At 42.7% G+C, this 24,691-nt stretch overlaps 1 protein-coding gene across 3 annotated transcripts; it reads right to left on the bottom strand.

The window, feature by feature from the left end:
- Nucleotides 1-262: 262 nt before the first annotated feature.
- Nucleotides 263-24,086, bottom strand: afg1lb (AFG1 like ATPase b). Of its 3 annotated transcripts, none has more exons than XM_079290495.1 (13): nucleotides 23,979-24,086; nucleotides 23,474-23,745; nucleotides 19,993-20,047; nucleotides 19,790-19,891; nucleotides 19,407-19,534; nucleotides 15,693-15,792; nucleotides 12,322-12,380; nucleotides 5,040-5,122; nucleotides 4,245-4,315; nucleotides 3,804-3,904; nucleotides 2,826-2,966; nucleotides 1,380-1,487; nucleotides 263-1,023 (listed from the first exon to the last, which is right to left on the bottom strand). In XM_079290495.1, the coding sequence occupies exons 1-13, from the start codon at nucleotides 24,010-24,012 to the stop codon at nucleotides 877-879; spliced, it is 1,401 nt and encodes a 466-aa protein (XP_079146621.1). In that variant the 5' UTR covers nucleotides 24,013-24,086; the 3' UTR covers nucleotides 263-876. The 3 variants fall into 3 exon arrangements, with proteins under 3 accessions (XP_079146621.1, XP_079146622.1, XP_079146623.1); XM_079290496.1 differs by having other exon boundaries at nucleotides 19,993-20,044; XM_079290497.1 differs by lacking the exons at nucleotides 23,474-23,745; nucleotides 23,979-24,086 and adding an exon at nucleotides 22,348-22,428.
- Nucleotides 24,087-24,691: the final 605 nt, after the last annotated feature.

The raw sequence follows: 24,691 nt of genomic DNA, 5'->3' as shown, positions 1-24,691 counted from the left end.
ATTCAAAGGAATACATTTCAGTGTGATTCAGTGTGCCAAAACCAAATGTGATGATTCTCCCAACTTTCACACTTAAAACATACATTTACTTTTTGTAACTGAAGTGATGTTTTCGTGTCTGTCTTTTGTGCATTTCGTGTGAATGTGCACGTTTTAAAATCAGATTGGACTGTTGATCTTATCTACACACCTGCATTACACCACTTATTGAAAAGTCTGGATTAAAGAGTGCAAACCCACCTCACAATTATTTGTGTTGACAATTTTATTACAAGTGTTTTACAGCAGTTTGCAGCTTGCTGCAATGTTAGAAATAGAAACTGTAGTCAAACCCTCTTGGTGAAGACCAAAATCAAGATTTAGAATCTGGAATTCATCAATGTCAATCTAACAGCTACTGGGCTTCATGGGTGGAATATATGGATTAATATCATGCATAACATTTTAAATTCATACCAGATTTTATCCAGAAACCGCACAGCGACCAATATTGTTCTTAAAAACAGGAACGGCTTGAGAATTGTTTTACCCTTCTCACATTCGCCCACTAGAGGGAGGTAGCCAACTACTCTGAGGGACGCTTTGTCTCTCTGAAGTGAGCACCTGTTTGCCTTGTGGTTCATGTTGGGGAGGTTTCCATATGCTTCAAAGTAAATAGTCCACAAGGGGGAGAGAGCACACCTCTTAGAAGAGGACCAAACAGTAAAACCGTACAGATACAAATCAAAAACAGGTTACGAGTTTTGTTATATATTTACTGCGGATATCAAGTTTTTCCTTTTTCTGCTAATTCTGAACTTCTCTCGAGTAGTGTCAGTCGTGTCAGTCTGTGTTGTCTGGAGGTATACATGGTTATCAGGCACTCAGCAGCGGGTGTTAGGTGTTCGTGGCTTTCTTGCTGTGACTGCGGTCTCCTTTCATCCAGTATGACTCGGTTTGCATCTCCGTCAGTCTGGAGACGGTCCTCTGGAAGGCAAAGATCTCCTCCTTGGCTGTGAACAGTGTGAGGCGCTCGGCTGCCTCCTGTAGAGAGGAGCCAACACCAGGGTTAACGGCTGATCAACTCGAATCCAACGAAAATTGAAACTTATTTTGGTTAGAGAAACAGGATTAAGTCCACAGAAGGTTGGCTGTTTGATACCTGGACATGCAGGACCAATCTGTGTGAGAGCAAGGCCCTCTTCACACTCACAATGTGTCATGAAAACGTCCCTTAACACCTCATTTTTCAAGTTCGTTTGACTTTTATCCTTCTGGAAGTACTACGAGGTGAACTGAACGATCATTTAAAGAGTAATCAGTGATGTGATTTACATATATTTAGATTTTAGGAACAGCTTGCATTCATTGCTGACAGGGAGTGTTGCTTATAGTTTTACCCCGCTGAGGCCCAGGTCATCCAGCATTTGTCTGTCCCTCTCATCGTCCCCTCCAGTGTGGAGAAACAGCCGTTCTAAAGGAGAAGCTGCCAGCAGCACCACTCTCACCTGGGAACACAAAGGGGAATGAAAGAGACACAGGAATGCCCACTTTATTTATGAAGGTTACTTCCTCTATTATTAAGGAGTGATCAATGTTAAATGAGAGCAGTTAACCCATTCAGTCATTGCCTCCTTAAAATGACAGTACTTATATTTCTGGTCAATTTGATGTGTTGTATTGCATTTATGTACATATTGACTTTATCTTGCAGAATCAAGTATATATATATACAGTTTATAGGAAGTGAGCCAATATGAGGCTGGCTTCTAACTTGAGACTGTATTAAATGCAGTGGTTATATAATGCAGTAATAGTACTTTTTGCAGTGAATAGTGTAATGATTTACTACTTCAATTTCGTGAACGGTTGTCTGTCGCTATGTGAGATAGTCTGGCGACCTGTCCAGGGCCTACCCTGTTTAGGATAAGCGGTTACGGATAATGGCTGGATGGAGAGAGATGGGACAACGACATAGAACAAAACTCCCCAGCCCGACGCAACGTCACATTGGGCACGTTGTGTTTAATGGTCGGCGCTTAGATCCTGTAGCCACCAGGGTGTGAAGGGCCTGCAGTGATGTTACCAGCCCATTTTCCTGACACTGGCAAGGCTGTTGAATGAAGGCTGGGACCAGGTCTTGAGCTACGGGGTATAGCATGCACAGTGTAACTGGAGCTGCGATGTTAGAGGGTTACAGCAGACGGCACTAGAAATAAAGGGATGGTGTTGTTCAGAGTGGTGATGGGGGGAAGTGTGTGTGTGTGTGTGGGGGGGGGGGGGGGCACTATCATCTCCACAGTCTTAAGAGCATTCAGCTCCATGTTGTTCTGATCGCACCACAGGGCCAGCTGTTCAACCTACCATGTGTATGCAGACTTGTCACCGTTCCAGATGAGGCTGACCGTTGTGTCAGCTTTCAGGAATTTACCACACAGTCGTTGGTGTAAAGGGGAAACAGCAGTGGGGAGCGCACACATCCTTGGGCGGTGCCCAGTGCTGCTTGTCTGTGCTGGATGTGATTTTTATGAGCCTCACTTGCTGCCACTGGTCATTCAGGAAGTTTGTAATCCACTGACAGGTGGAGGCTGGCACAGTGAGCTGGGTGAATTTGCCAAAAAAAAAACGCAACACCGAGGCTGCCATCCAAAGCACCGTCTTGATCATCATCCTCTCAATTGATGTGTGCATTGCACGCAGGATAATATAGAAATAGAAAATTCCTGCTCCACCACTTTCTTGAGCTTCAAACCTTCTAAACTTTACACATGAATGCATTTGTGATATGATTTATGGCTTTTGTCTATTTTAAGCCCAATTTTAGTTTTTCCAATTAGATGGAGCACCTTGCTGTCGTAGAAGTTGTCTATGAGGGTGGTGAAGCGTCTGGCCTGGTCCTTCAGGGTCAGTGTCAGAATGGGAACACGGCGAATGAAGACGGTGTCGAAGAGCCGTGCCATTTCCAGGTAGTCACTGGCACCCATGGGCTGCAAAACAAGTGAGCGTGTTACACAAGCTTCTAAACTACAGCAGAGCACGTCACAAAACGGAGAGTAAATATTTTCAGTATAGCACACATGCACGGCACCCTTGTAGAGGCACACACACACACACACACACACACTGTGAATGTTGCAGTCTGTGTGTATGGCTGCAACAACAAAAAATATCAACTGTATGATGGGGCACCTTGTGCAAAAGGCTCAGGCTGATGTTCAGTCCCTGTCCTTGGTTCTTTGCCATTCAGGATGATTGCTCTCAAAATGAAAGTGGACATGCCCACATACAGTGTATAGTCAGATGGAAGAGGAAGCCTTGAAGCTTAGATGCCTGCAAAAGCTCACCGCTGTCCATCAGGCTTGAGTCTTTGCACACACTGCTTTATTTGAGGCGCAACAGGCTCAACTATTCACTAAATCGTCAATAGACTGCTTTTTGACATTGAGCAGAAAATAGGACTGAGATTGAGGGAAGGTGATTCAGTTTGAGAGCATTGGCTTGGACAATAAGTGCACAGAGGTGGGAAGAAACAGGATGATAAAGAGGCAAGAGAAGTGCTTTGAATTTGAGCAGTTTTGATTAGTGGTGAGTGGATCTTGTGTGTGAGAATGAACTGTGTGTGTGTGTGTGTGTGTGTGTGTGTGTGAGAGTAAAACCTGTGCTCCCCTCCTGCATCGTAACTGTACTATTAACTTCTCATTTATGTTGTCCTTTTTCTTATGTTTGTTGTAAACATGTTGAGAAAAATGATATATGTAGCTAAATATGGTGATTATCAGTTTTATTTTACAATTACAGAATTATAAGACAACACAAACACTCACTCTGCCACACAGCTCGTCAAAACTACAGTCAGCGATGGAGCCACAGGTCTTCTCCAGAGTCACGTCTCTGCCCAGAACTGTGAGCACCCGAGGGCCTGTAACTATGGAAACACATACACATTTACAGGTGAATGGTAGTAATAGAAGTCTACTGAGAAATTAATCCATTTTAGACAACAAAAGTCAAATCCTCCTCATTTCAACTTATTAACTTACAAAGCAGATTTCTCTACACTGTGTCCACAAGTGATATTAAAATAGAGTTTTTAGATGAAAAAATACAAGAAAAAAACCTTATATTCATTGGATTATGCTATGTGTCTACTATCACTCAATAAGGTGTATGCCAAAAGTGTTATCATGCAGCATCAGTTTAAATTATTTACACGGGGCATACAGTACACATCATTTAAAGATGGTGTTGCCCTTTAACTTCCTTACCACTCTTTTGTTTTAAGGCCAGCTCCTCAAACAGCACATCCAAGAAGGCCTCCGCACCAGGCTCCCCCGTGCTGAACAAGACAACAGAGAAGACAAAATAGGAGATGAAATTAATAATGTTGAAGTGGCCACATCAAACGACGGCAGAAAGGAGTGCACCGGAGGGTGGGTACTTAGCTTTTCACTCCATCGGTAAAAAATAGGATGTTAGGCTCTAAACCTGAGCATTAGCCTGTGAGTGCACGCCAAATGAGATTGTAAAGTGTGCGCGTTTGTGCTTGTGTTTTAACTCGATGTAAAAGCGTGTGTTGCGTTCTATTTGCATACAGTGAAAAGACGAAAGCACTTGAAAGCTCCAATACAGCGATGAACAACAGCGGTGCCATTCATACCTTTTTTTTTGTCTGCGTGTTCCTAGCAGCGTATATGTAATGATGAAAATAGAAAACTAGCTTTTAAAGCTCTACCATTTTCTCATGTTCTATTGATTCCTCTTTCCTTCTTTTCATGGATCTCTCATGGTAATGAAGGTCTTTATAAATCTCCCAGTTTGTTTCTCCTCATTTATCCATCTGTTTGCCTTCTCTTTCTGTCCTTTAAAAAAAAAAAATCAAGCTCGATGATGTGCAAAAACATTTTCCTGTGTGTGTGTGTGTGTGTGTGTGTGTGTATGTGAATGCTTGTGTGCATGTTGTGGATGCAGGTTAATGTTGACTCTTTACCAGACCTTTGCACAGCCTTAGAGCTGCAAACAAATGTGACCATTATTAGTGTGTGTGTGTGTGTGTGTATTACATGGAGTAGAGTTTCCCCGCTCCAGCGTTGTCCAGCCTCCTGTAGTCGATCCCAGAGTCCAGGCAGATGGTGTGGCAGTACTCCTGCACACGCACAAACACAAACACACAGCATACGATAGAACGAATGAAAAGTCCCTCAACGGTCAAATATTCAAAGTAGGCCAGTCTATGTTTAAAGTGAAAAACTTTTCAAACTTCTGTATTTTTAAGTGTGTGTGTGTGTATTGATGTGGTTTTAATTGTTTTTGTTCAACAGTGGCGCTCTACGGCACAGAGGGATATAAAATAACAGGCTTTTGTTACAGAGACTACTTGTAGGTATACGATCAATTTGGTATTTTCATTTGGTCAGTAAATATTAGGAAATAAGCAATACCACCAACTTGTCACCAAGTAGTTTGTGTTATTTCAGTGTGGCATCAAATTTAGATTCAAATTTCCTTAAAATTGAGTGATTTCAAATTCAGTTTTATAGGTTTTTCAGATTTTGGATTAGGGTTTCTTGTTTTTATTTCGTTTTTTTAAATTTCTTCTACTAATATATATTTAAAAACTTTGTAATCTAACTAAATGTGTGAGAAGTATTGATAAGGCTATCCGGTTAGATGCTATTTTTTCAGTCCAGATTGATCATCTCGTTGAAATCTCTGAGAGAACAGAGATTCTGCGGCGGTGTCTATTTTGTTATTCTTACCATGCGATGCTATAGTATGTGCCAACATTATAACACAGTTCTGTACTGCTCATCTGTCACGGACAAAGAGCAAATATGAAACAAGTGAACAATTTAAACAAGGGCAACGCAGAAGGCAGGAGACATCTTTCTCTCCTCTGACAGCGCCGGGGTTTTGTGACACTTCTTCATGGTTTATTGAGCCGATCTATTGTTCCTGCAGCTATTCAAGTGTGTTACAGCAGGGTTGAACTTGTGAGGCAGAGTTCAAACTTTTCCAGATAGTGTAAAACGTCAACAGGATTCATGTCAGGGAGTGCACCACAAACTATAATCATCATCTCCACCATTCTATCAAAGAAAAGAAAGGAATTGCATATCATCCCATCCAAGCCATTGCCGGCTGACTGAGTATTCACCGACAGCTCAGGGAAATTATGAAATCAGTGAATTTCTACCACTGGCCCCCTTAAGCGGCAGGATAATTAGTAATCATCACAAAGCAAGGGGACGGAAATACTCTATTCTTCTCCGCTGTCAACTTTTTATCTCCATGTCCGCTCACACAAACGGGGTTCCCACTCTGAGCCAATTGGCTGAATCAGGCTTAATAACAACCTGACAAACTCGCCCTCCCCCATGCACAAAAGGGAGGTGTCATTTCATCAACCTACTGTGACCCCACCAACGGGTAAATAGTCCCTCCAAAATGGAAAAAAAGAAAGAAAACTTGTCACTATCGCCGCCACATCATTAGAGTCTCAGTTTGTCTTTTCTCCTGCCATCTTCCACTCCCTCCCTTTGTGGACCGTCTCTACCTGCGGTAAAGGCGGCGGATGCATTTTGCTTGACGGAGAAGCGGAGGTACAAATAAGAGCGAGGAAAGAAGGGAGGAATGGAAACACAATCAGTGGTGATGATTCCATTGGTTATTTATAATCAGATAAGGCTGAGGCCTTGCGGGTCATTACTTGATTATCCATCTTGAGGGGATTGTCAAGTTCTCACTCCTCCAAGATTTCATCCGCCTACACATTGTGGTCTCCCCCCTCCACCATCACGCTCCTCTCACAGACTCAAATCCTCGTCACTTGGCCACTTACAGTCTCATCTCCCACTTAGCTTATTCTGCTGGCTTATACAGCTGGACAACAATCTGATATATAAGGTATAGATATACATATATACACATATATACACACATACATACATATGTTGAAGTCACTATTATTTCTCTGTCACTCTGTTTAGTTGACCCACGTAAAATCGAAACATCGCTCATATCTTCACTTACACTAAATTACATATATACTTAGTTAACATAATATCATGGATACTATTAATGCCAAAATACTGGGATATTAGTGAGGCAAAAGTACTTTGCATAAGGGATCTGTTTTTATGTTGCAATGGTCAAATTACCAAATTCCAATTCCTTCAATATGTGACAGCATCTCTGACCTTCCTTTGTGAGGACTTTTGTTGTTGCACAAAGACCTTTCCGTCTCAGCATTCGCTCAAAAGAAATAACAGCAAAGTTGAACTGCAGTCCAATTGAAGTCACATTGTGTCTTATTTTTAAACGGTTCGAGGATCAATTGATGAGTTGATCAACACAACATTAATTGACAGCAATTGTATAATTGACTAATTGTCATTTATCAAGTAAAAATGGCCAAAAAATTCAATGTTCCTGGACCCGTGGGAAAACTGCAGTGGAAACTAATTTACTTGTTTCTGCTTCTCTAAAGTATCTAAAATATTTTGATAGTAAATGGAATATATGTTGGGTTTTGAAGTGTTGGTTGGACAAAACAAGCAATCTGTAGTGAACATTTCTTCATCGTTTTCTGACATTGTCAAACTTAACTCTTAATAAAATAAAAAAGGTTGACAGAATAAATTGATCTTCTTGATCAATAGTTGCTCGTTTAATTATGTGTAGCCGACCCACAGAAAAGCAGCATGAAAGCAGCGGCACTGCAAATTAAGAGTTCCACTACTTGCTCGGGTGCATTCACAAACTCACGGACACAAGAGGGGAGGGACAGACTGAAGAGAGAGAGATGACAGACATGAGAATCAGAGTCTCTTGAGAAGAAAGTCACCCAAACACATGTAGCTCCAATCATGTCATTGTTCAATCTGTCCACTGCTCTCTCTGGACAGCCGTTTAGCATAAAAACAGAGTGGCTTTTTTTTTTCTTCGGTCACTGCCTCCCCTCTGCGCCCGCTCCCTCTGCGCCATATCTTTCTCTATCCTTTACTCCTCAAAAAGTTGCTTTTGAGTTTTTCAAAGAGTGCGGCGCTATTGAGCTGCAACAAAAGCCAAGGATAGCTGACTATTGGGCCCTGATGAGGTCCACTCCCTCATTACCCAGCAGCAGAAAACATTTGATGCTTTTTTTGTTTGGCCCAGAGAATTGACCAGGCCTCAAAGAAATGCGGGGTGGGAAGGCTGAAAAAGAGACGAAGGGGGGGGGGGGGGGGGGGGGGGAGAGGGAGAGGGGAGGAGGGGAAAGGTTGTCATCCATTCAACCATGTGTGTCTTACAGCCTTGTGTGGAGGGACAGAAGAAAAGAGGGAGGGAGGGGTCGAGAGAGAGAGAGACGGGGGAGAAAAGAGAGAAAGCTTAAAACACTGCCTTTATGCTGGCAAGTTGTGGACGACTCTTCTGACATCAAAGTGTTTTCAGTAACTGGGGAGCTGCTGTGTGTGTGTGTGTGTGTGTGTGTGTGTGTGTGTGTGTGTGTGTGTGTGTGTGTGTGTGTGTGTGTGTGTGTGTGTGTGTGTGTGTGTGTGAGAGAGAGAGTGTGTGAGTGTGTGAGAGAGAGAGTGTGTGAGTGGGGGTGTATCTGGTGATTTTATTCATTCTTTGGCAGTTGGGGGGGTATGTGACAATGTGAACACCCTAATTACACCTAATGATCTATTCCCTTAAAGTGTGACCGCCTTGGGCCAGCGATGGTTTGTTCTGAGGGGTCGTTCTCACAACCTCCCCCTGCCTCGGCTGCTCCTCTTGGGGAAACATCTTTTGAGTTGCAGGCCCCACCTTTCGTGATCCAGGACCCCACTGGACCCCCCACCCTCAACCTCTCTCCAGCTCTGATGAGGCCCAAAACCAAACCGCTCCAAATCTCTGTGGAGTCTGTGCTACCCGCACCTGGCCTACAGAGGCTCCATGCGTTGGCAGCAACACATCTTTTGATCTCGTAGAACATCAACTCACCAGACTTTTAAAGGAGTTCTTCACCAATTCAGCATTTCACTCCTATAACATTGTCAGACTCACGATGGACTGTTTGAGAATGCAGCAGAACTAAAGATATTATCTCTTTGATTCCACACTGTCTTCTTCCTTGTCGAAACAACCTGCCGCCTACATTACCCACAATGCAACGAGACTGCCAACAGTTCTGTTGGAAATAGTTAGAGTAGCGGCTAATGTAGCGCCGCTAGCCTCAAGCAGACAGGAGCACCTCCAGATCTTTTTCATTTTAAAACTCTTCAGGCCCAAACGCATGCGTTGATAAAGTACACCTATTGTTAAGTGATGGCGACATTTCTTCAGATTGCAGGTGGTCTGCTTTACAAACGAACACATACTAGTCAGAATAATGCACCTGTGTGCATGCGTGCTTGATCGAACACATTTCACGTGCACAGACTTATAATAAGCCGGTAGAAAACATCAGTTAGGCAGCAGGTAAGTGGATCCATTCACAATCAGGTGAGAAATACAGAGTCGGAATTAATTCCTTGTGTTCAAAAGGAGAAAAATGAATTTGTTCTTTTTTAGTAATTGTTCAGTTTTTTAGAAGCGAGACACTAATACGAAAAAAAGTGAGGTACGCCCTCGAGGCATACGGTGAGTGGCACTGCCCTGCCATTAAATGCTCTGGAAGACAATGAGAGTCATCAAATATCAACATCCATTTGATTTGAACTGGCAGGCTGCCGGCTCTTCACAGGCAGTCCTTCTCACCAAGGTCTTCATTGGAGGACCACAGTCCTCTCATTCTGCTTTCTCTATCGTCCCGTTTTTTGTTGATACATTTATTTTTCTCTCATCAGCAACTGCACTGCGCACCGCAGCAATTATTAACAATGACACAAAAAAGAGAAGGAGAGGGGATCAAAAGAAGGGTTCAAAACAGCCGGAAACACAGAGATACTCAAAGTTGCCTCAGGGTTGTGCAGCATTGTAAAGTCACTATTCTGCTTCCAAAATACAGAGACCTGACCTTGGGTGAGTAAAGCCAGCGAGCAGAGCGAGATAGTAATAGAATAAAGAGCGGGGATGGAGGGCTAGAGAGAGGATGGGCGATGAGAAGTGGAGTGGAGAGGGAGGACAGTTCGTGAGAGAGAACGAGTGTCTTAGTTACAACACTGCCAGTATCCATTAAAAAATAAAGTCCTAAAACCCTGTATTTTTCAGAACTGTGAGCTTTGCCATGGCTACAAAGAAAAAGAAGCCTGAACAACTGAATAGGTTTCCTGATGTAGCCTACAGAGGCACTAAAAGGACAAGAAATTACAAATGACTGAGTGGATGGAAAAACTAGAAAAAATTCAAAAGCAGTCAAAGACTTTTAGGTTCAGGGAAGTTATATGCTTTCCCTGTCTGGCAAGTGGGTCTACTAGAATGTTTGTACTTGATATTTCTTATTTCTAAGATAAGGACGCTGGATAACTTGGGGGGTGTTTGGGGGGAAAAGGGGGTCCCAACTAATCAGAAGTCAATAGTTAAATAAAGACGCAGGCGGACAGAAGCGATGGATTAACCTCTTCCACTCCAGCTCAGGTGATAGGGAGGAGAGGTCAGAGGCTATTTTTTTACTTTTTAACACCCTCATTCACTCCCTCTCCCGCTATAGAAACACACTCAGGCACGCACATACGATAGTGAGCTGCATCAGGGAGGAGGACCCGCGCCACCGGGCACTGCGAGCATTAATTCAATCTATCAAGGGTCAGCTAGTTAGCAGCGTGACCTCGCTAAAACACGCTTTAACTTCACAGAACGGTCCGCTATAGAGAGCGCCGTACAACCCCGGAAAAACCCCCAACCCCGGAAAACCAGATGGCCTCACAAAGGGGAACATGGAACCCTGAAAGAGAGGAGGTAGTACGGGCCAGAGACGGACAACAGGCATTCAGGACCTTGATAAGGGTGGATTAGAGAGGGCAAGGGTGCTGCCGGAAGAGTGGACGGGGAGCAGGGTGACTCCAAGACCATGTCGATTCTGTTAAAGCACCTGTGTTGCGCTTTACAGCCATTATTTTCTTATTTTTTACACAACAGCACTCACAGTGAGGTTTGTGATCTAACTGGCAACAGGTACATGTGATGGGTACATTCTAATCTAATCTTATCTTCTTATAATATCTAGCCTGACCAATAATGGACATCTTAAGCCAGACTAACTATTTGGGAGGATTAAAACCAGATAAAGTGTTACTCTTACCAGATGTTCCTAAATCGGCTCAGATGTGATGCTGTGCCAAACTTATTTTTGCGCTGTTGGTTGATTTATGTAAAAATATTGATTTCTAAATAATGCGAAGAACATTTTTTGTTAATTTTGTACTGTACATTCTTTACCAATATATCAGTGATATTTTGTTTTTGGAATATTGTAACCCAAGACCAACACAACAAAATATGTTGACAGGGCTACAACTATTGTCTTTGTACAATTTGAATACCAGTGTTTGATAAACATGTTTAAATTAGTCTATTATCTATAAAAAGTAATGAGAGTTTGAAAACCGTTTGCCTCATTAAGCCACGAATCTCAAGTCGCACTTTGAGTGCCGATTTTCAGAACTTCAGTCACAAGAGAGTGTTTTTCTGCTACTGTGAGTGTAATTCAGCCAGACCTTTGCTGAGAACGTACATGTCTTCATGTAAAAGTGTAGTCTGTACATACATTATACATTACCGTGTGTTCTTTCTTATAAATAGTACAAGAATATACAGTATATTTGTGGCCCGATACACTACAGTTGGATATTGCTTGCCATTACTATTTCATTTAGACTAAATACCAGTAAAAGGTGCAAGAATGCTGCCCTCCTCTGTTGCAAAATGCATGACAAGAAATTATTATGCAATTATTTATGATCATGATCACTCCAAACACATCAATGATCATCTGAGATGCAGGCAGGATAATGGTGCTACCTGCTTAAATTGCAAAGTAGATTTTTCGTTGGAAATGCTAACCACCGCATCGCTCCTCTCCTCTCCTCTCACCCACCACTCCCCCCCCCCCTTACTTTTGAAATGCAAGCAGTCTGGGTCAGTCACTCAGCTCATCCGCCCGTCTCACACTCACATTACCTGTGCTCCCTCACGCTCTTTCCATCTCCCCCTGCCTTTCTCTCTGTGAGTCTTTCACCGTGCCCTGGTATGATCAAAGACAGCTTTGTGACACTGTGCGAGGCATCCAGGAAGCAGAAAACATCAAACCGCTAAAGAGCAACTTGCAAAACAAGATGGACACGGAGGGCTGAGGCGCACACGCAAGTGTGTGTATGTGTGTTTGTGATAAACAAATGAATTAATTAACAAGACAAGAGAGAGGGATGACTTTGTCTCTACCTTTAGCATGTCGATGAAAGGTAGGAAGGTGTCCCTCTGAAGTCCGTTTTTGTACAGATCTGAAAGAGGAGGGAGGGCTTGTATTAGAGCTGCTGTTTAGCCTCCTAATAATGTCATTCCCTCGCCGCAGATTGGCAGATAAAGTGGCTTTTGATGAACTGAAGGATGGGTGGGGAGGCACGACAAAAGGACTGGGACCAGGAGAGAAAAATGGATTTCTCTACCGGCAGCGGCAGCAACATAAAATTCATTACATTCCCAAACAATGGTGGCGAGAGAAAGGACTGTCGCCTTTTCAGCGCGGACAATGTCCACAGCAGCTCTCTGAATAGATGTTTCAATTAGCTCGGCTGGAACAAATTACATCTGAAGTAGCATCCCTGATAGACAGATAAAACAGATTGGGATTCACACACAAACACGGACAAAGACACACACCCACAGACACATGTCCAGGCTTAATCTTTCTCCAGCTGCCAACGTAAACAAGCAGTTGATGTTGATGTTTGGGTTTAAGCTTATTACAGTAGCCTTGGACCCGACGCACTAAATAACTCCTATACTGTGATGGACTGTGCCGTCCATGAGACTATTGCCAAGGAATAGTTCAATACTTTGGGACAAAACCTCATTTGCATTGTTGGCGAGAGGTTTTTTTTAGGAGACCACTTTCATGTCTGTACAGTAAATAGGAAGTTGGAGACAGAGGACAGTTAGCTTAGCTTAGCACAAACACTGGTGGAAATTGGTATAAATTACCTCTAAATTCACTAATTAACATGTTATATGTTGTGTGTTAATCTGCTAAATCATACCACGTGCCAATTATTTTTCATTTTAAAGGACTATAATATTGTATTGTTGATTGCTGTAGATCTATGTAACCAATGCTGCTGACAAGGACACTTATTACTTGTTAAATTACAAAATAATTTACTGGCCTCAAGTCCTTTAATGTAAACTGCATGTGATCCACTGCACTGAGGGGGTTCCACTCCAAAGAAACACACCATTTATCCATCTAACCCTCCTCAATCTCATTAAACTCCTTCAGCGTATAAAAACAATAAAACACTACTTTAGCCGTTCTAACACAATCCTTTTTTTCTAAATATCCCCTCCAAACACATCTCGGGCTGTTTGATACCGGGATCTCCACATCAATAAAGATGGAAAATGTATGCCTTTCATGTCCAGTTGTCTCTTATGGCTTTCAGTGTTCCATTAACCATGTAATTAAAACCAAGTAGCCTCTCTATCAAGTTTGCATGGTATTGGCGCTTTGTTCTTAATAGCTAGTAAATATCAGAGACAGCGTCTTTGTCTACGAGAGCCATCTTGCTGCCATCCACTTCCTACCCACTCAAGACTTTGAGACATCAACGTCTTCCCCGAGAAAGAAAGACGTCAGATAGCACATCGTGCATTCATCTCCACCTTGATCGCCGCCTTGCTCATTCTTCCTCCGACCTTGCTCCACTGGCAGTAAATGCAACATCAAAGCGTGTTTAATAAAGGTTGTTGTCATGTCTCTCTATAAGTGAGACCTTTTCCTCTGCTTCTTTGCTGTTAACAGGACGTAGGTGTAGGTGGGTCTTGTAAAGCACAATTGATCCTTGCTGGAGCCAAGCACTTTTGGATAAAAGTATTAAGTGAACATTAAGTGAATAATGTAGATGTATGTAAAGTACCGGTAGGTGAATAATGTGCTGGTTCAAGAGCAGGTGAGGCAAACAGTGATGTTCCAGGAATAGTACCGGTACTTACTGTTTCAGCTGCAGGTAGACGGTGTATTGCGTCATGAAGAGGAGCTTCAGGGCTAAGGCATTGTTACCTCAGAGGAGGAGGAGGTTATGTGTTTTGGTTTGTTTGTTTGTTAGCAGGGTTACGGAAAAAACGAATGGCTTTAATTGAATGAATAATGGTGGAAGGTGTAACATGGGCCAATGAAACACCGATTACATTTTAGAGCAGATTGGCCTTGGCGGGGGTCTGCGCTCTCAGAGTGCCCTTCTTGATTGACAATGTTTCACTGTCAGCCTGAGCTGAGCTTTCTATAGAAGATAGAGTTGCTTGCTTTCATTGTTGAAGTGGTAAAAGCCGACAAGTCTCGACAGTGAGCCGTTGCTTGTTGCCAAACGCTTCTCCCACATACCATGCTCAAAGTCATTGTGATTTATAGCTCACATAATGGTCTGATGTACTGTGACTCAAGAAACTGGGAACAACTTCAGATACCACTTGGATGAAGGTGTATGTTAAAAAATATTTGGGAGCAATATCATAGTGCTTTGGAGATGAGATTAAGTGATGTATTTCATTTTGATTGTTTGAAGCTAAAATGAGTGTGTTTTCAACAACTCATCAATCAGTTTAACTTTTTAACTTAACACCAGAAAAATGTGCTGCAGCTACAATTTTGTTGGTTTCATTTTCCGGCATAGATAATCCTGTAAGGGTGTAAAACACTGCACTTGATTTTTTGATACAATTGTTTATGGGTATGTTAGATATATGCATGCAAAAGGGAAAATAACCAGCTGTTCCAATAACACTTTTCTTTTTCTTATGACTTATGACTTAATGACTCTTATCAAATGGGTTAAAATGCATCTTTTTGCAATACAATGGTTACTTGGGGCTTAATTGTGTCCGTAGTCAGCAAGATATCAACAGAGTAAAGTTGGTGTTAGAAAGCAATCTTTTCGGAGGCTCTGGATCAGAGTTAGAGCGGGTTGTCCACTCATCTGAAGATCGGCTGCTTGATCCCCGGTTCTTCCAGTCCGCATGTCAAAGTGTCCTCGGGCACGATACTGAACCCCAAAATGCTTCCGAAGGCTCTGGCCATCGGTGTGTGTGAGTGTGTGTGAATGAGCATTAGTTTACATCCTGATGACGGCTGGCACCTTGTGAACGTTGGCATGTAACATAAAACGCTTTGAGTAGTCGGGAGACTAGAAAGGCGCTCGATTAAATGCAAGTCCATATTTGAACGTTATTTTTCACAAATCTGGATGATTTGGTTCAAAACTACTGTTTCCACAGCAAGAAAAAACATTTTCAGATACATGTCGTGATTGAATGGCTTAAAATTCTGCACCATTATGTCAATGTATTATTCGTTCCTGCAATATGAGTTGAATTTAATATTTGTTGTCGCTACTATTACTGCTGCGGTAGTTTCTGTTACAAAGATGCTCCTTTACTTTCACTACTTGAAAAGAAGAGTCTGATGACTGCAATCTTGCACTAAACCATCCTACCTGCTAACTGAACTGTGTGTTTGGTAACAAGAATATAATTAATAAAAAGTAGCTAAAAACGCACGTAAAAAGGTACAATGAATGTGCTTAAGACACGAGTCGTCGTACCATCGGGGGGTCTGTTGGAAGTGGCCACCACCACCACGCCGATCCTGAACAGCGTCTCAAAGAGCTGCTTCAGGATCATGGCATCAGCAATGTCGGTCACCTGACAGAACAGAACCAGAGAAGAAGAGAGACATTCATGAACTGTATAATGTACCTTTTCTAGCCACAGCACATGTGTGCGTGCATGTGTGTGTGTGTGTGTGCCTCTAAGGTTAAACCATGCCATCAACACTCCATGTTGATTCGGGTCATTCAGGTGTGCTCATTCAATCCTTTGTGTCTGGTCATGTCCATTCACACTGACACGCATCCACGCATGCCCACACACACACACGCACACACACACACACACACACACACACACACACACGCACACACACACACACACACACCTAAACCACTTGAAGTGACTGCAAATGGTCATGAAGCGGCTTTCTGCTGAGGACAAGCAGCTGAGACCAGGCAGCGGCCCCCGAGCTAATCAACTGAACGCAAGCGAGAAAACGAAGAACGAAAGTGATGAAAATGGAGCGACGTGAATCCAGACTGGGGTCACGATGGCGGACAAAGCTTTTGTCTAAATGACCGTACAAAAGGTGTGTGTTGCACGAACCTACACAAGGCTATTATACATGAATCCAATTCAACTGTCCACTGCCTTTTTCATCTACATTATTTCCACGAGTCCACAATAAACAGTGGATGACAACACTGAAGCAAGGACGTTCATGAGTCGCTGGCCGCTACATGAAGAGCTCTGACCTTTCCAGTGCTCTCACTTTTGTTTGTTCTCTCTCTCTCTCTCTCTCTTTCACCTCTGTTGTTCTTTTTGCACAGTAGTCAAAGCAGCATGTACATTGTATAACACGGCAGATTAAACATGATGTGTGATACGAGATGGGTAGTTAGTCTCATGTATATTAAATACATAAATAAATAAGGTTTTACTCCAATATGACACGCAAATAAACTAACCTTCCTTTAGAAAGTACATTTTGAGGAGAAACATTTCACAGAACACCATCCATATTTTATGTAAATCGAGATACATTTGACATTACTTAGCTATTATCTTAAAGAAAGGACACGAAACCTTTTAAGAACTGGGATGTCTTGAATAAAAAGGAAGACTTCTGTCCCGCCCTCTCCTTTTACTCCCTCTTACCTACTTTCCTGTACATAACAGGCACTTCTGATGGCCATACCCATGGCATATGCCTCTTTTCATCCTCTGGAGAGTCTTCTGCTTTTGCATATTAGCCCCACTGCCCTTGCCAATACTTGATTAACATTTGTGTTAAAGCCTTGATTTCGCTATGGAGAGGTGGCTAGGGGCATGAAATGAGTGCGTGTGTGAGTGATTGTGTGTGCGGGTAATGAGAATCAACAGAAAGCCAAGGCTCTGTGCTTCTCTGAAGGGGCCCCCATTTCCTCCGACCGCAGGATTTTATTTTCATTTCAAAAGAATCATTTAAAAATGACCTTTTATACAACCTGGATTTGTTTATTCATGTGCCCTCAACATGGGCATAGTATGAGGGGCAATATTGATTGCTGAATGAGTCGGGGGAGAGGGAAAGAGAATGGGTACCCACAGAATGAGAAAAGGTGGAGGGGACTGATGTAGCACTTGTGGAACACAAAAATAATGGTGCAATCGCTGTCAACCAATGCCGATATTTAAATGAGCATCCAATTACTCAAGCGGCTGTCAGTTTACAGCGAGGCACACGGGTGCCAAATTAAACCCCTTTTGATGTTACACCTCTTTATGTACACAACATATGAGCAATTTCACTGAGGCTGCACAGTGACTGAGACAATGACGCTCAAGCGTTTTCTTCTCACTCTTCGCCTTACTTCCTCGCTCTCTTCCCCATCTTTCCATCTCGGACCTCTCAATGGCGAGTATTCATTAGGGGAGCCGGGTGGGGGCTGTAGAAGGAGGGAGGGGGCTACAAATTACTGATAATGGCACGGCGCTAATGAAGAGAATGGAGAAATGTCATTAGCATTTAAGAGGATAAGATCCATCTGACCCGCCGCCGCCAGTCGCTTTCTAGCTCCACTCACTTAAGGAAGCGGGAGAGTGCGACTGATACCCAGAGCCTCATTTGCATGGCTGAGTGGAGGAGGATGCTGATTGGTATAGGCTGCCACCCCCCCCCCCACCCCCACCGCCCCCCCATCAACCCCAACTCTCCCAACCTCGCAACCTCTTGTTTATGCATCACAAACAACGTGCACATGTCTGCTTGTTTCCCCTCCCATTCACCGGTAGCAACAGTCGACACACGCGAAAACAGCAGAGCTGGCGACGGCAAACAAAACAAATCAATGAGAATGCACAAGCAGCGCCGCAGTTTAAAATGTGAAAGACGGGTGGATGAAAGGAGCAGCTCTTGATCCTCACAGACGCATAGAGAGTGATTAGAGAGCGCAAGCGCACCTTCTGTGACCCTTGACCTGATGGCATTAACTGTAATGATATCAGTAAGAGGGACGACATTGTGCTGCTAACAGATGTGTTTGGCTGGCTGACGATGAAGACAGAAGCACACATCTTTCTCTACTCAGTGACTACCTCACAGAGAAGACAGAGAGCCGCAGTCGTGGCTCTCTCCTTCGACACCAAAAACTATGGGCGACTTGGTTTTAATGGTGTGTGAGAGCATAAACAAGCAACAGGAGCAGATCATCAAATGTTACACATCAATACACGTGACATTCTTTATGTATTTACCGCTACTGTATTAGTGAATCACTATTTTACTACATACTGAGGAGAAAGAAGGTTTCATCGCTGCTGGAAGTCATTTACAGTTATGTTGTATTTAAAAAGGCCACTAGGTGTCCCCAGTTCTGTTTTTGTGGGGGTATCAAGATCTGAAGCATCCAGTTGTTCAGACAGGAAAGACGCTGGCTTTAAATGAACACGGATAGTGGTCACAGATTGAACACTCACTTCTTAACTCAGAATACAAAATTGAACATGTTTTTTTTCTGTTTCTGATACAGCAAGAAAGAAGGGTAAACCATAAAGCAGCTACTACGACGCACAAAAGAAACAAAGTGGTAAAACATCACTCTGTGTCTTTCGTTTCAGATTTCACAATGATCTGATCTGTGAGTTACACATGCCAGTCTCAATTCCTGTGGCTTCCTACTGATTCTGTCTTTGTGTTTTAATCTGTAACATATCTGCTGTCGGCTCGCGTTTCACTCTCAGTACAACGTACAAATAATGACTTCAGCATGACTGTAGGTCAGATTGACTGCCTGCTTACCTGGAACATTATTCGACATATTAAGTTGTAAATTTGAACGTTGTGCAGCATCATGGTCATTTAGGATTTTTTTTCAAATATTTTAATCCTTTAAAATTATATTATCTATCCCATAATATGCTCCAAAAGACGTATTTACATTAAATCTTTGGCACATTTCAAAGACTATATTTATTTAATCGTCAGAGCCAATTGGTGTTTTTTTTTTGTTTTTTTACTATAACCTTCCTAAGCATCAGCATGACATTTGTATATAGAGTTGTACTGGCAGTATATTTACCAGTGTCACTCATTTTCACAGTACTACCGTTTAATCAAATGTATGCAGTTGATATGTGGTTTGCTATACTTGCAAATAATGTTCAAGCAGGTTTTAGGAACACACACACACGCACACACACACACACACAGTAACAAACTCGCTCACCTGAAACTCATCAAAACACAACAGGCAAGTTTCCTCGCTGATCTCCATGGCAACCGGTGATATGGGGTCGTAGGTGAACATTTTCCCTAGCCCGCGTTTTGGCAGGCTTTGTTTCCTCCGATGGATCCCTTTAAGCAGTACACAAACGTCAGGCACATCTTAAAGCACACCTGCATCTGCAACCCCAAAACCCCCAATGACAATGCTGAATGAAGCGGTAATTTCACTTGTATGCATAATGGTAGACAATTAGCAGGAGGGCTTCAGGACAAACAGGGATATAAATATAGGATCTCCAGCGCTTGAGGAGTCATTAACTTCCATAAAGTCAAGCCAGCAAATCTTCAGCAGTTAGCGCGGTGGAGTGGGAGGATAATACTTACTTTTGTGGATGTCCAACATGAAGCCATTGAAGTGGACTCTCTTTTTACGAGTGTTCTCCACATGGGAATAAAACATATCCATGAGCATGGTCTTCCCTGTGCCTGAGAGGGATTAAAGAAAAAGCAATTATTCTAACTTCTTGTAGAATTTAGCAACATAGAAAAAAATACCATGGTAATATGTATTTCTTTTGTGATCCTACCAACATCTCCATAGATGTAGACGCCTTTGGGTGGTGGTGGTGGAGAGGGTTCCTCCTTTTGGGGAGAAAGAGGATGTGACTAAAGTATGTTTGCTCTACATCAAATCTTTTAACAGCTGCTTGTCATCATAAATAACAACGCACAGCAGTTAACCATAAATCACGATGGTTATTCAAAATGAATTCCCGATTTTAAAAAACAGCACAAAACACTGTAGCTGGTGACCTACATAAACTTCGTTATATTCATTAACATAAAAGACTGATCCATCGTTTAATAAACAAAGTATGCTGAGGCATTAAGCCACCACTACAGTGTGAGGTTTCACATTCTCCAGACTAGCCCACTGCAGGGGAGGAAGACAAAGGGGATCTAATCAACAAGACAAGCCAGGGTTCCCACGAAAGAAAAGCATCATCAGTGGAACAATGGGGGGATTTGTCAGACAAAACGGAGAGGACTGGATGAGGCTCCATACGAGATGGAGTGGACTTGTCTGTGCAGCCTGTTTAGCGCTGCTAATTGTGATACGGTACTGTTGCATTGAGGTGCTGCTGGAAGTCATTGTGCTGCCTGCCTCTATCATCAAAAGGTCCTAGCTTTAAAAAAAGCAAAAAAAAACGTCTTCTGTGTGACCAAGCTGAGAAAATCAAGTAAATAAATATCTGTAAGCCATGTCATCAGTTTAATCACGACATGTAATGATAACTTGGAGCATATTTGTATGTAGGAGGACAAATGATGGATGCTTAATACAGGGTCTAACAACAATGGGGTTGAGGATTGCCCATCTCTGTAACCGGGCAACGGCAAATAGCTTTGGAATTAACTAAGCACGAAATAGAAAGGTTTGTCCTCTTAAAATTCAATTTAGCAACTATTTTATGGAGACGGTACCCAGGGTCCACTGCACAAGGAGCACTTGACTCTGGTAAATGCAGACAATGGCCAATTGAAAACCAAATGAAAAAAACAAACTTGTTACCCATCTCTCTCTCTCTCTCTCTCTCTCTCTCTCGCTCTCTCGCTCTCTCTCTCTCTGCTCTCTCCCCGCTCCTCCCCTCAACCCCCTCCATCCCTCCATGTCGCCTGTTCTGTGCTGGAGTGAAATACTGGAAGAGCAACAAGCCTTTCCTGTCTGCTCTGGCATAACAGTTTGTGACTTCTCCCTGACTTCCCAAGCTGCCCTCTGGCATGGCGGGGTAATTGTCAGTGGTGGCTGGAAGCCATTCTGCCACGGAAGAGTGGAGAAGGACAAGGCTGTCCCACAGCCACTCTGTCTAGCTGAGCTCTGTGGCCTTGTCTCACCTCCTGGAGGAGGATATAGACTGAGTGGAAAGTTCACATGCAGGACATGGTCACTTTGGCTCTGAAATTACTTCAGGAAAACCGAGTTTGAACATGTCTGCGTTAGGTCTAAGCGGTACAACTGTCCTGCTGGAGACCTCCAGTGTACAGGAGGACTCTGTGACGCAGGTCTGACTTGTAGAGAGTGGCTCCCTCTAAACAATGGCCCATTGTTAGCCGACCATCCGCAAAACCACGCCACTTTGGGTCAATATTAAGTCAATTGTACTGTCCTCACAGACTTGGTCAGTTAGTGAGGACAATGGCGGCACTTCCAAAGAGAGAACAGACACTGAAAGGACAGTGACCTGATTCAAACCACAGTAATTGCATAAGTCCTCCAGTCAGTGTGTGTGTGTGTGTGTGTGTGTGTGAGAGACAGAGAAATAAGGTGCAAGTGGAGAGGGGGGCGGTGGTGTTGATAGCCTAACACCAAAGTATTTGTCAGAGTCCCGAATCAAAAGCAAAAGGGACAAGAATGGCCCAGACAATGGGGATCCCCTCATTACTGCATGGAGATGGTGAGAGACTGAGAGGAGTGCCGGGACGGGCCCAGCGGGAGGTCTGCCCTGCTGCCTTCCAAAATCTCTGCCTAACCCTATTTGTCTGTGCCAGCCAACCAACAAAACAACTCCCACCACCAGATACTAGACAGTCAGCTCCCCTGACCTAAAAACAACAACAGCCCCCGACATTACGCCGTTCCAAAACTCACATGCACAATACACTTCCCAGACCCCTACCCTCCCTTTGACCTGAGCCCCATGGCCACCATCAGTGATACAACTGGAGTACAGTGCAGTGGACTCTGTGGAGACCTTTCACATGTTGGACGTCAATGAGACTTTATAACAGAAAGAGAGTCCAGATGCCACACTGTAAAGAATAGTGAAAGAGTGAATGGGGGCATGATTTCAGACATCGCACTAGTGGAGAGCGTGACGATTCATTATTGAACTGGAAATAGTAGATTGACAAGACAAAACCCCACTCAAAGGTCTACTTACTGCCTTTTTCTCGTCATTTCAACCACATCACATGGTCTTTATGAGGGGCTGGAGTTTGCTCAGTTGTCACAGAGATGGATCTGTTGGCATACAGGTCCATATGAACGTACATATGAACAGATGCATCTCTGTGAAAACTGACAAAAACTCCACCCACTGATGAAGACCACATCATACGGTTGAAACCTCTGCAAAAAGCGAGTGGAGTTGAGTTTGGATTGTTTGGTCAAAGCTCTAGTCTTGGTTCTATAGACCTGGTGGTTCTGCACTTGGCAGAAATTAATAACTTGTTGCTCTGGGAGAATTTGGAGAAGGTGTGTTTCATTGAGCTCATTATAGCAAATGAAATTAGGCTAAATCAGAGTGACACATCGGGGAACTGGTTGCTTTATGTCATGGCTGTTCGGTCTCTGGTGTGGTCTTGATCAGTTGTTGTTAATTTTGAAGACCAGTACCATGTCAAATATCTAGCAATAAGGAATAAACTATACAGACTTAAATTAAGCTCAACGACTTTGATGTAGTACTGTTTAGTCACAATCATGCACGCTTTTCATGACAACTAACATAAAACACTTTTTCGAAACAAAGTTCATTGTATTTTGTGGAATATAATTCGTCGGCATGAGTTCATGTAATACATACTTATCATGCGTTATAGTCTGCTTATAATAACACAGTTTGATTATAGTTATGAGAACTCAGAAATATGCATAATGCTTTATAACAATTATCACAACACATCATAAAGCGTTTTGTTATGACTAAGTATCAGATAATTGCTGGTCACTCACTGACCTTATTTTTGCAAGGATCACAGTGTGTATTATAATTTCCATAGTTGTAATACATTATAATATTTTTATAATGTATTATAACAGTGATTATAATGCATTACAATGTGATTATACGTTACTCATAGCGGGCATTGTTTGCTTTAAGTTAACAAATGTATTGTACATTATGTGTGTTGTTCTTGCATCGATATAATATGTTTCCTGTTGCTTAAAGCAAACAATGACCACTCAGAGTAACTTATAATGACATAATTATAATGCATTATCAGTGTGTTTATAATGCAGTATAGACTTGGGGGTCATAGAAGGTGTTACCATAACTCCTTTACCTTGGTAGCAGATCCACCGTCTTTGTTTTCAGCTGTTGTAAAGTGGGGGTCTTTATCATCTTTTGAAAGTTGATTGTTGTTACTGTAGTTCTTCAGGGTGTGCTGCAGCTGAGACAGCAGCTGGAGAACATGTCTTTGCTGAGCATCTTTCCTCAGAGAGCCACTCTGAACAAGGCGACCATAGTGTCCACTGACGGCACAAGTATCTGCTGCTGGAGACTCAGGGGAGCAGGAGGATGCGGATGAACTGCAGGTCCTCCAACCAGCGTATCCTTGAAGCATTACAGCAAACGCATTCTCTGTTAACCCTTACACAAAGCTTACAAACACACCTTGATTCTAGATACACCGTTAGATGCAATGCAACCGTGAAGAGAAGGCGCTACAGTGAAGTGTGATCCGAAGGTTATAAGCGATGTAGTTACCTAAGAAGACTCGGTTTAATACACGATATCTACCACATTATGAATACCATACACCTACAATATAACTGAAAGACACGCACCGTTTCCAGAGCAAATGGCTGACAGTCGGCACATTTTCTCTGAAGTCAGAAAACTGTCTCTTAGAAAAACAAATATTGAGTGTCTGACGGCTGCGTGGGCCGTGTACGCCGCCATGATGTTTCAAAACGCTCAAAACTTTATTGACAATCATTTCACAGATATGAACCACATGACAAGCATGGCATGTCTTGAATACGTTTAATCAGAGATAACACATTTCCTACTCATTTATTTAAATTCAAGCATGTAAACTATGAGGAATAAATCCACCATATAGTAAATAAATGACAAAATGGTAAATAAATGATACAATAATGTAAGACATGTAGAAATAAAAGCCTTACTTATAACATAACCCATAGATGGACAGGTTATGTACTTGTTTATTAATACGATTATATATTCTGCTTGTCGTTTTCTAAGTAACGTTTGTTTTAATAAGCAATATTTTGAGTATTAAGTCCAGAAGCACTTAAATTATGTTGATCTTCGCAGCAATTGCTTAACATTGCGACGTACGCTTGATCCGATTATAGCATTAAAACAATTGAAGTTATGTATATCCTCCAAACAATTATGACCAATGTGCTGGCTGGCAGGTTGTAAACAAACAGAGTGTCTGTTGGCAGAGGAGCGTCAGCTGAACCTCAGCTGATCGGAAGTGCAGCGCGCTGGCCTTTCAAGCTCGCGATAGTGAGACACAGAACAATAC

The sequence above is a fragment of the Melanostigma gelatinosum genome (assembly GCF_949748355.1).
Source record: "Melanostigma gelatinosum genome assembly, chromosome: 19".
Taxonomy (NCBI): domain Eukaryota; kingdom Metazoa; phylum Chordata; class Actinopteri; order Perciformes; family Zoarcidae; genus Melanostigma; species Melanostigma gelatinosum.
This window is presented reverse-complemented; position numbering and strand designations above follow the sequence as displayed.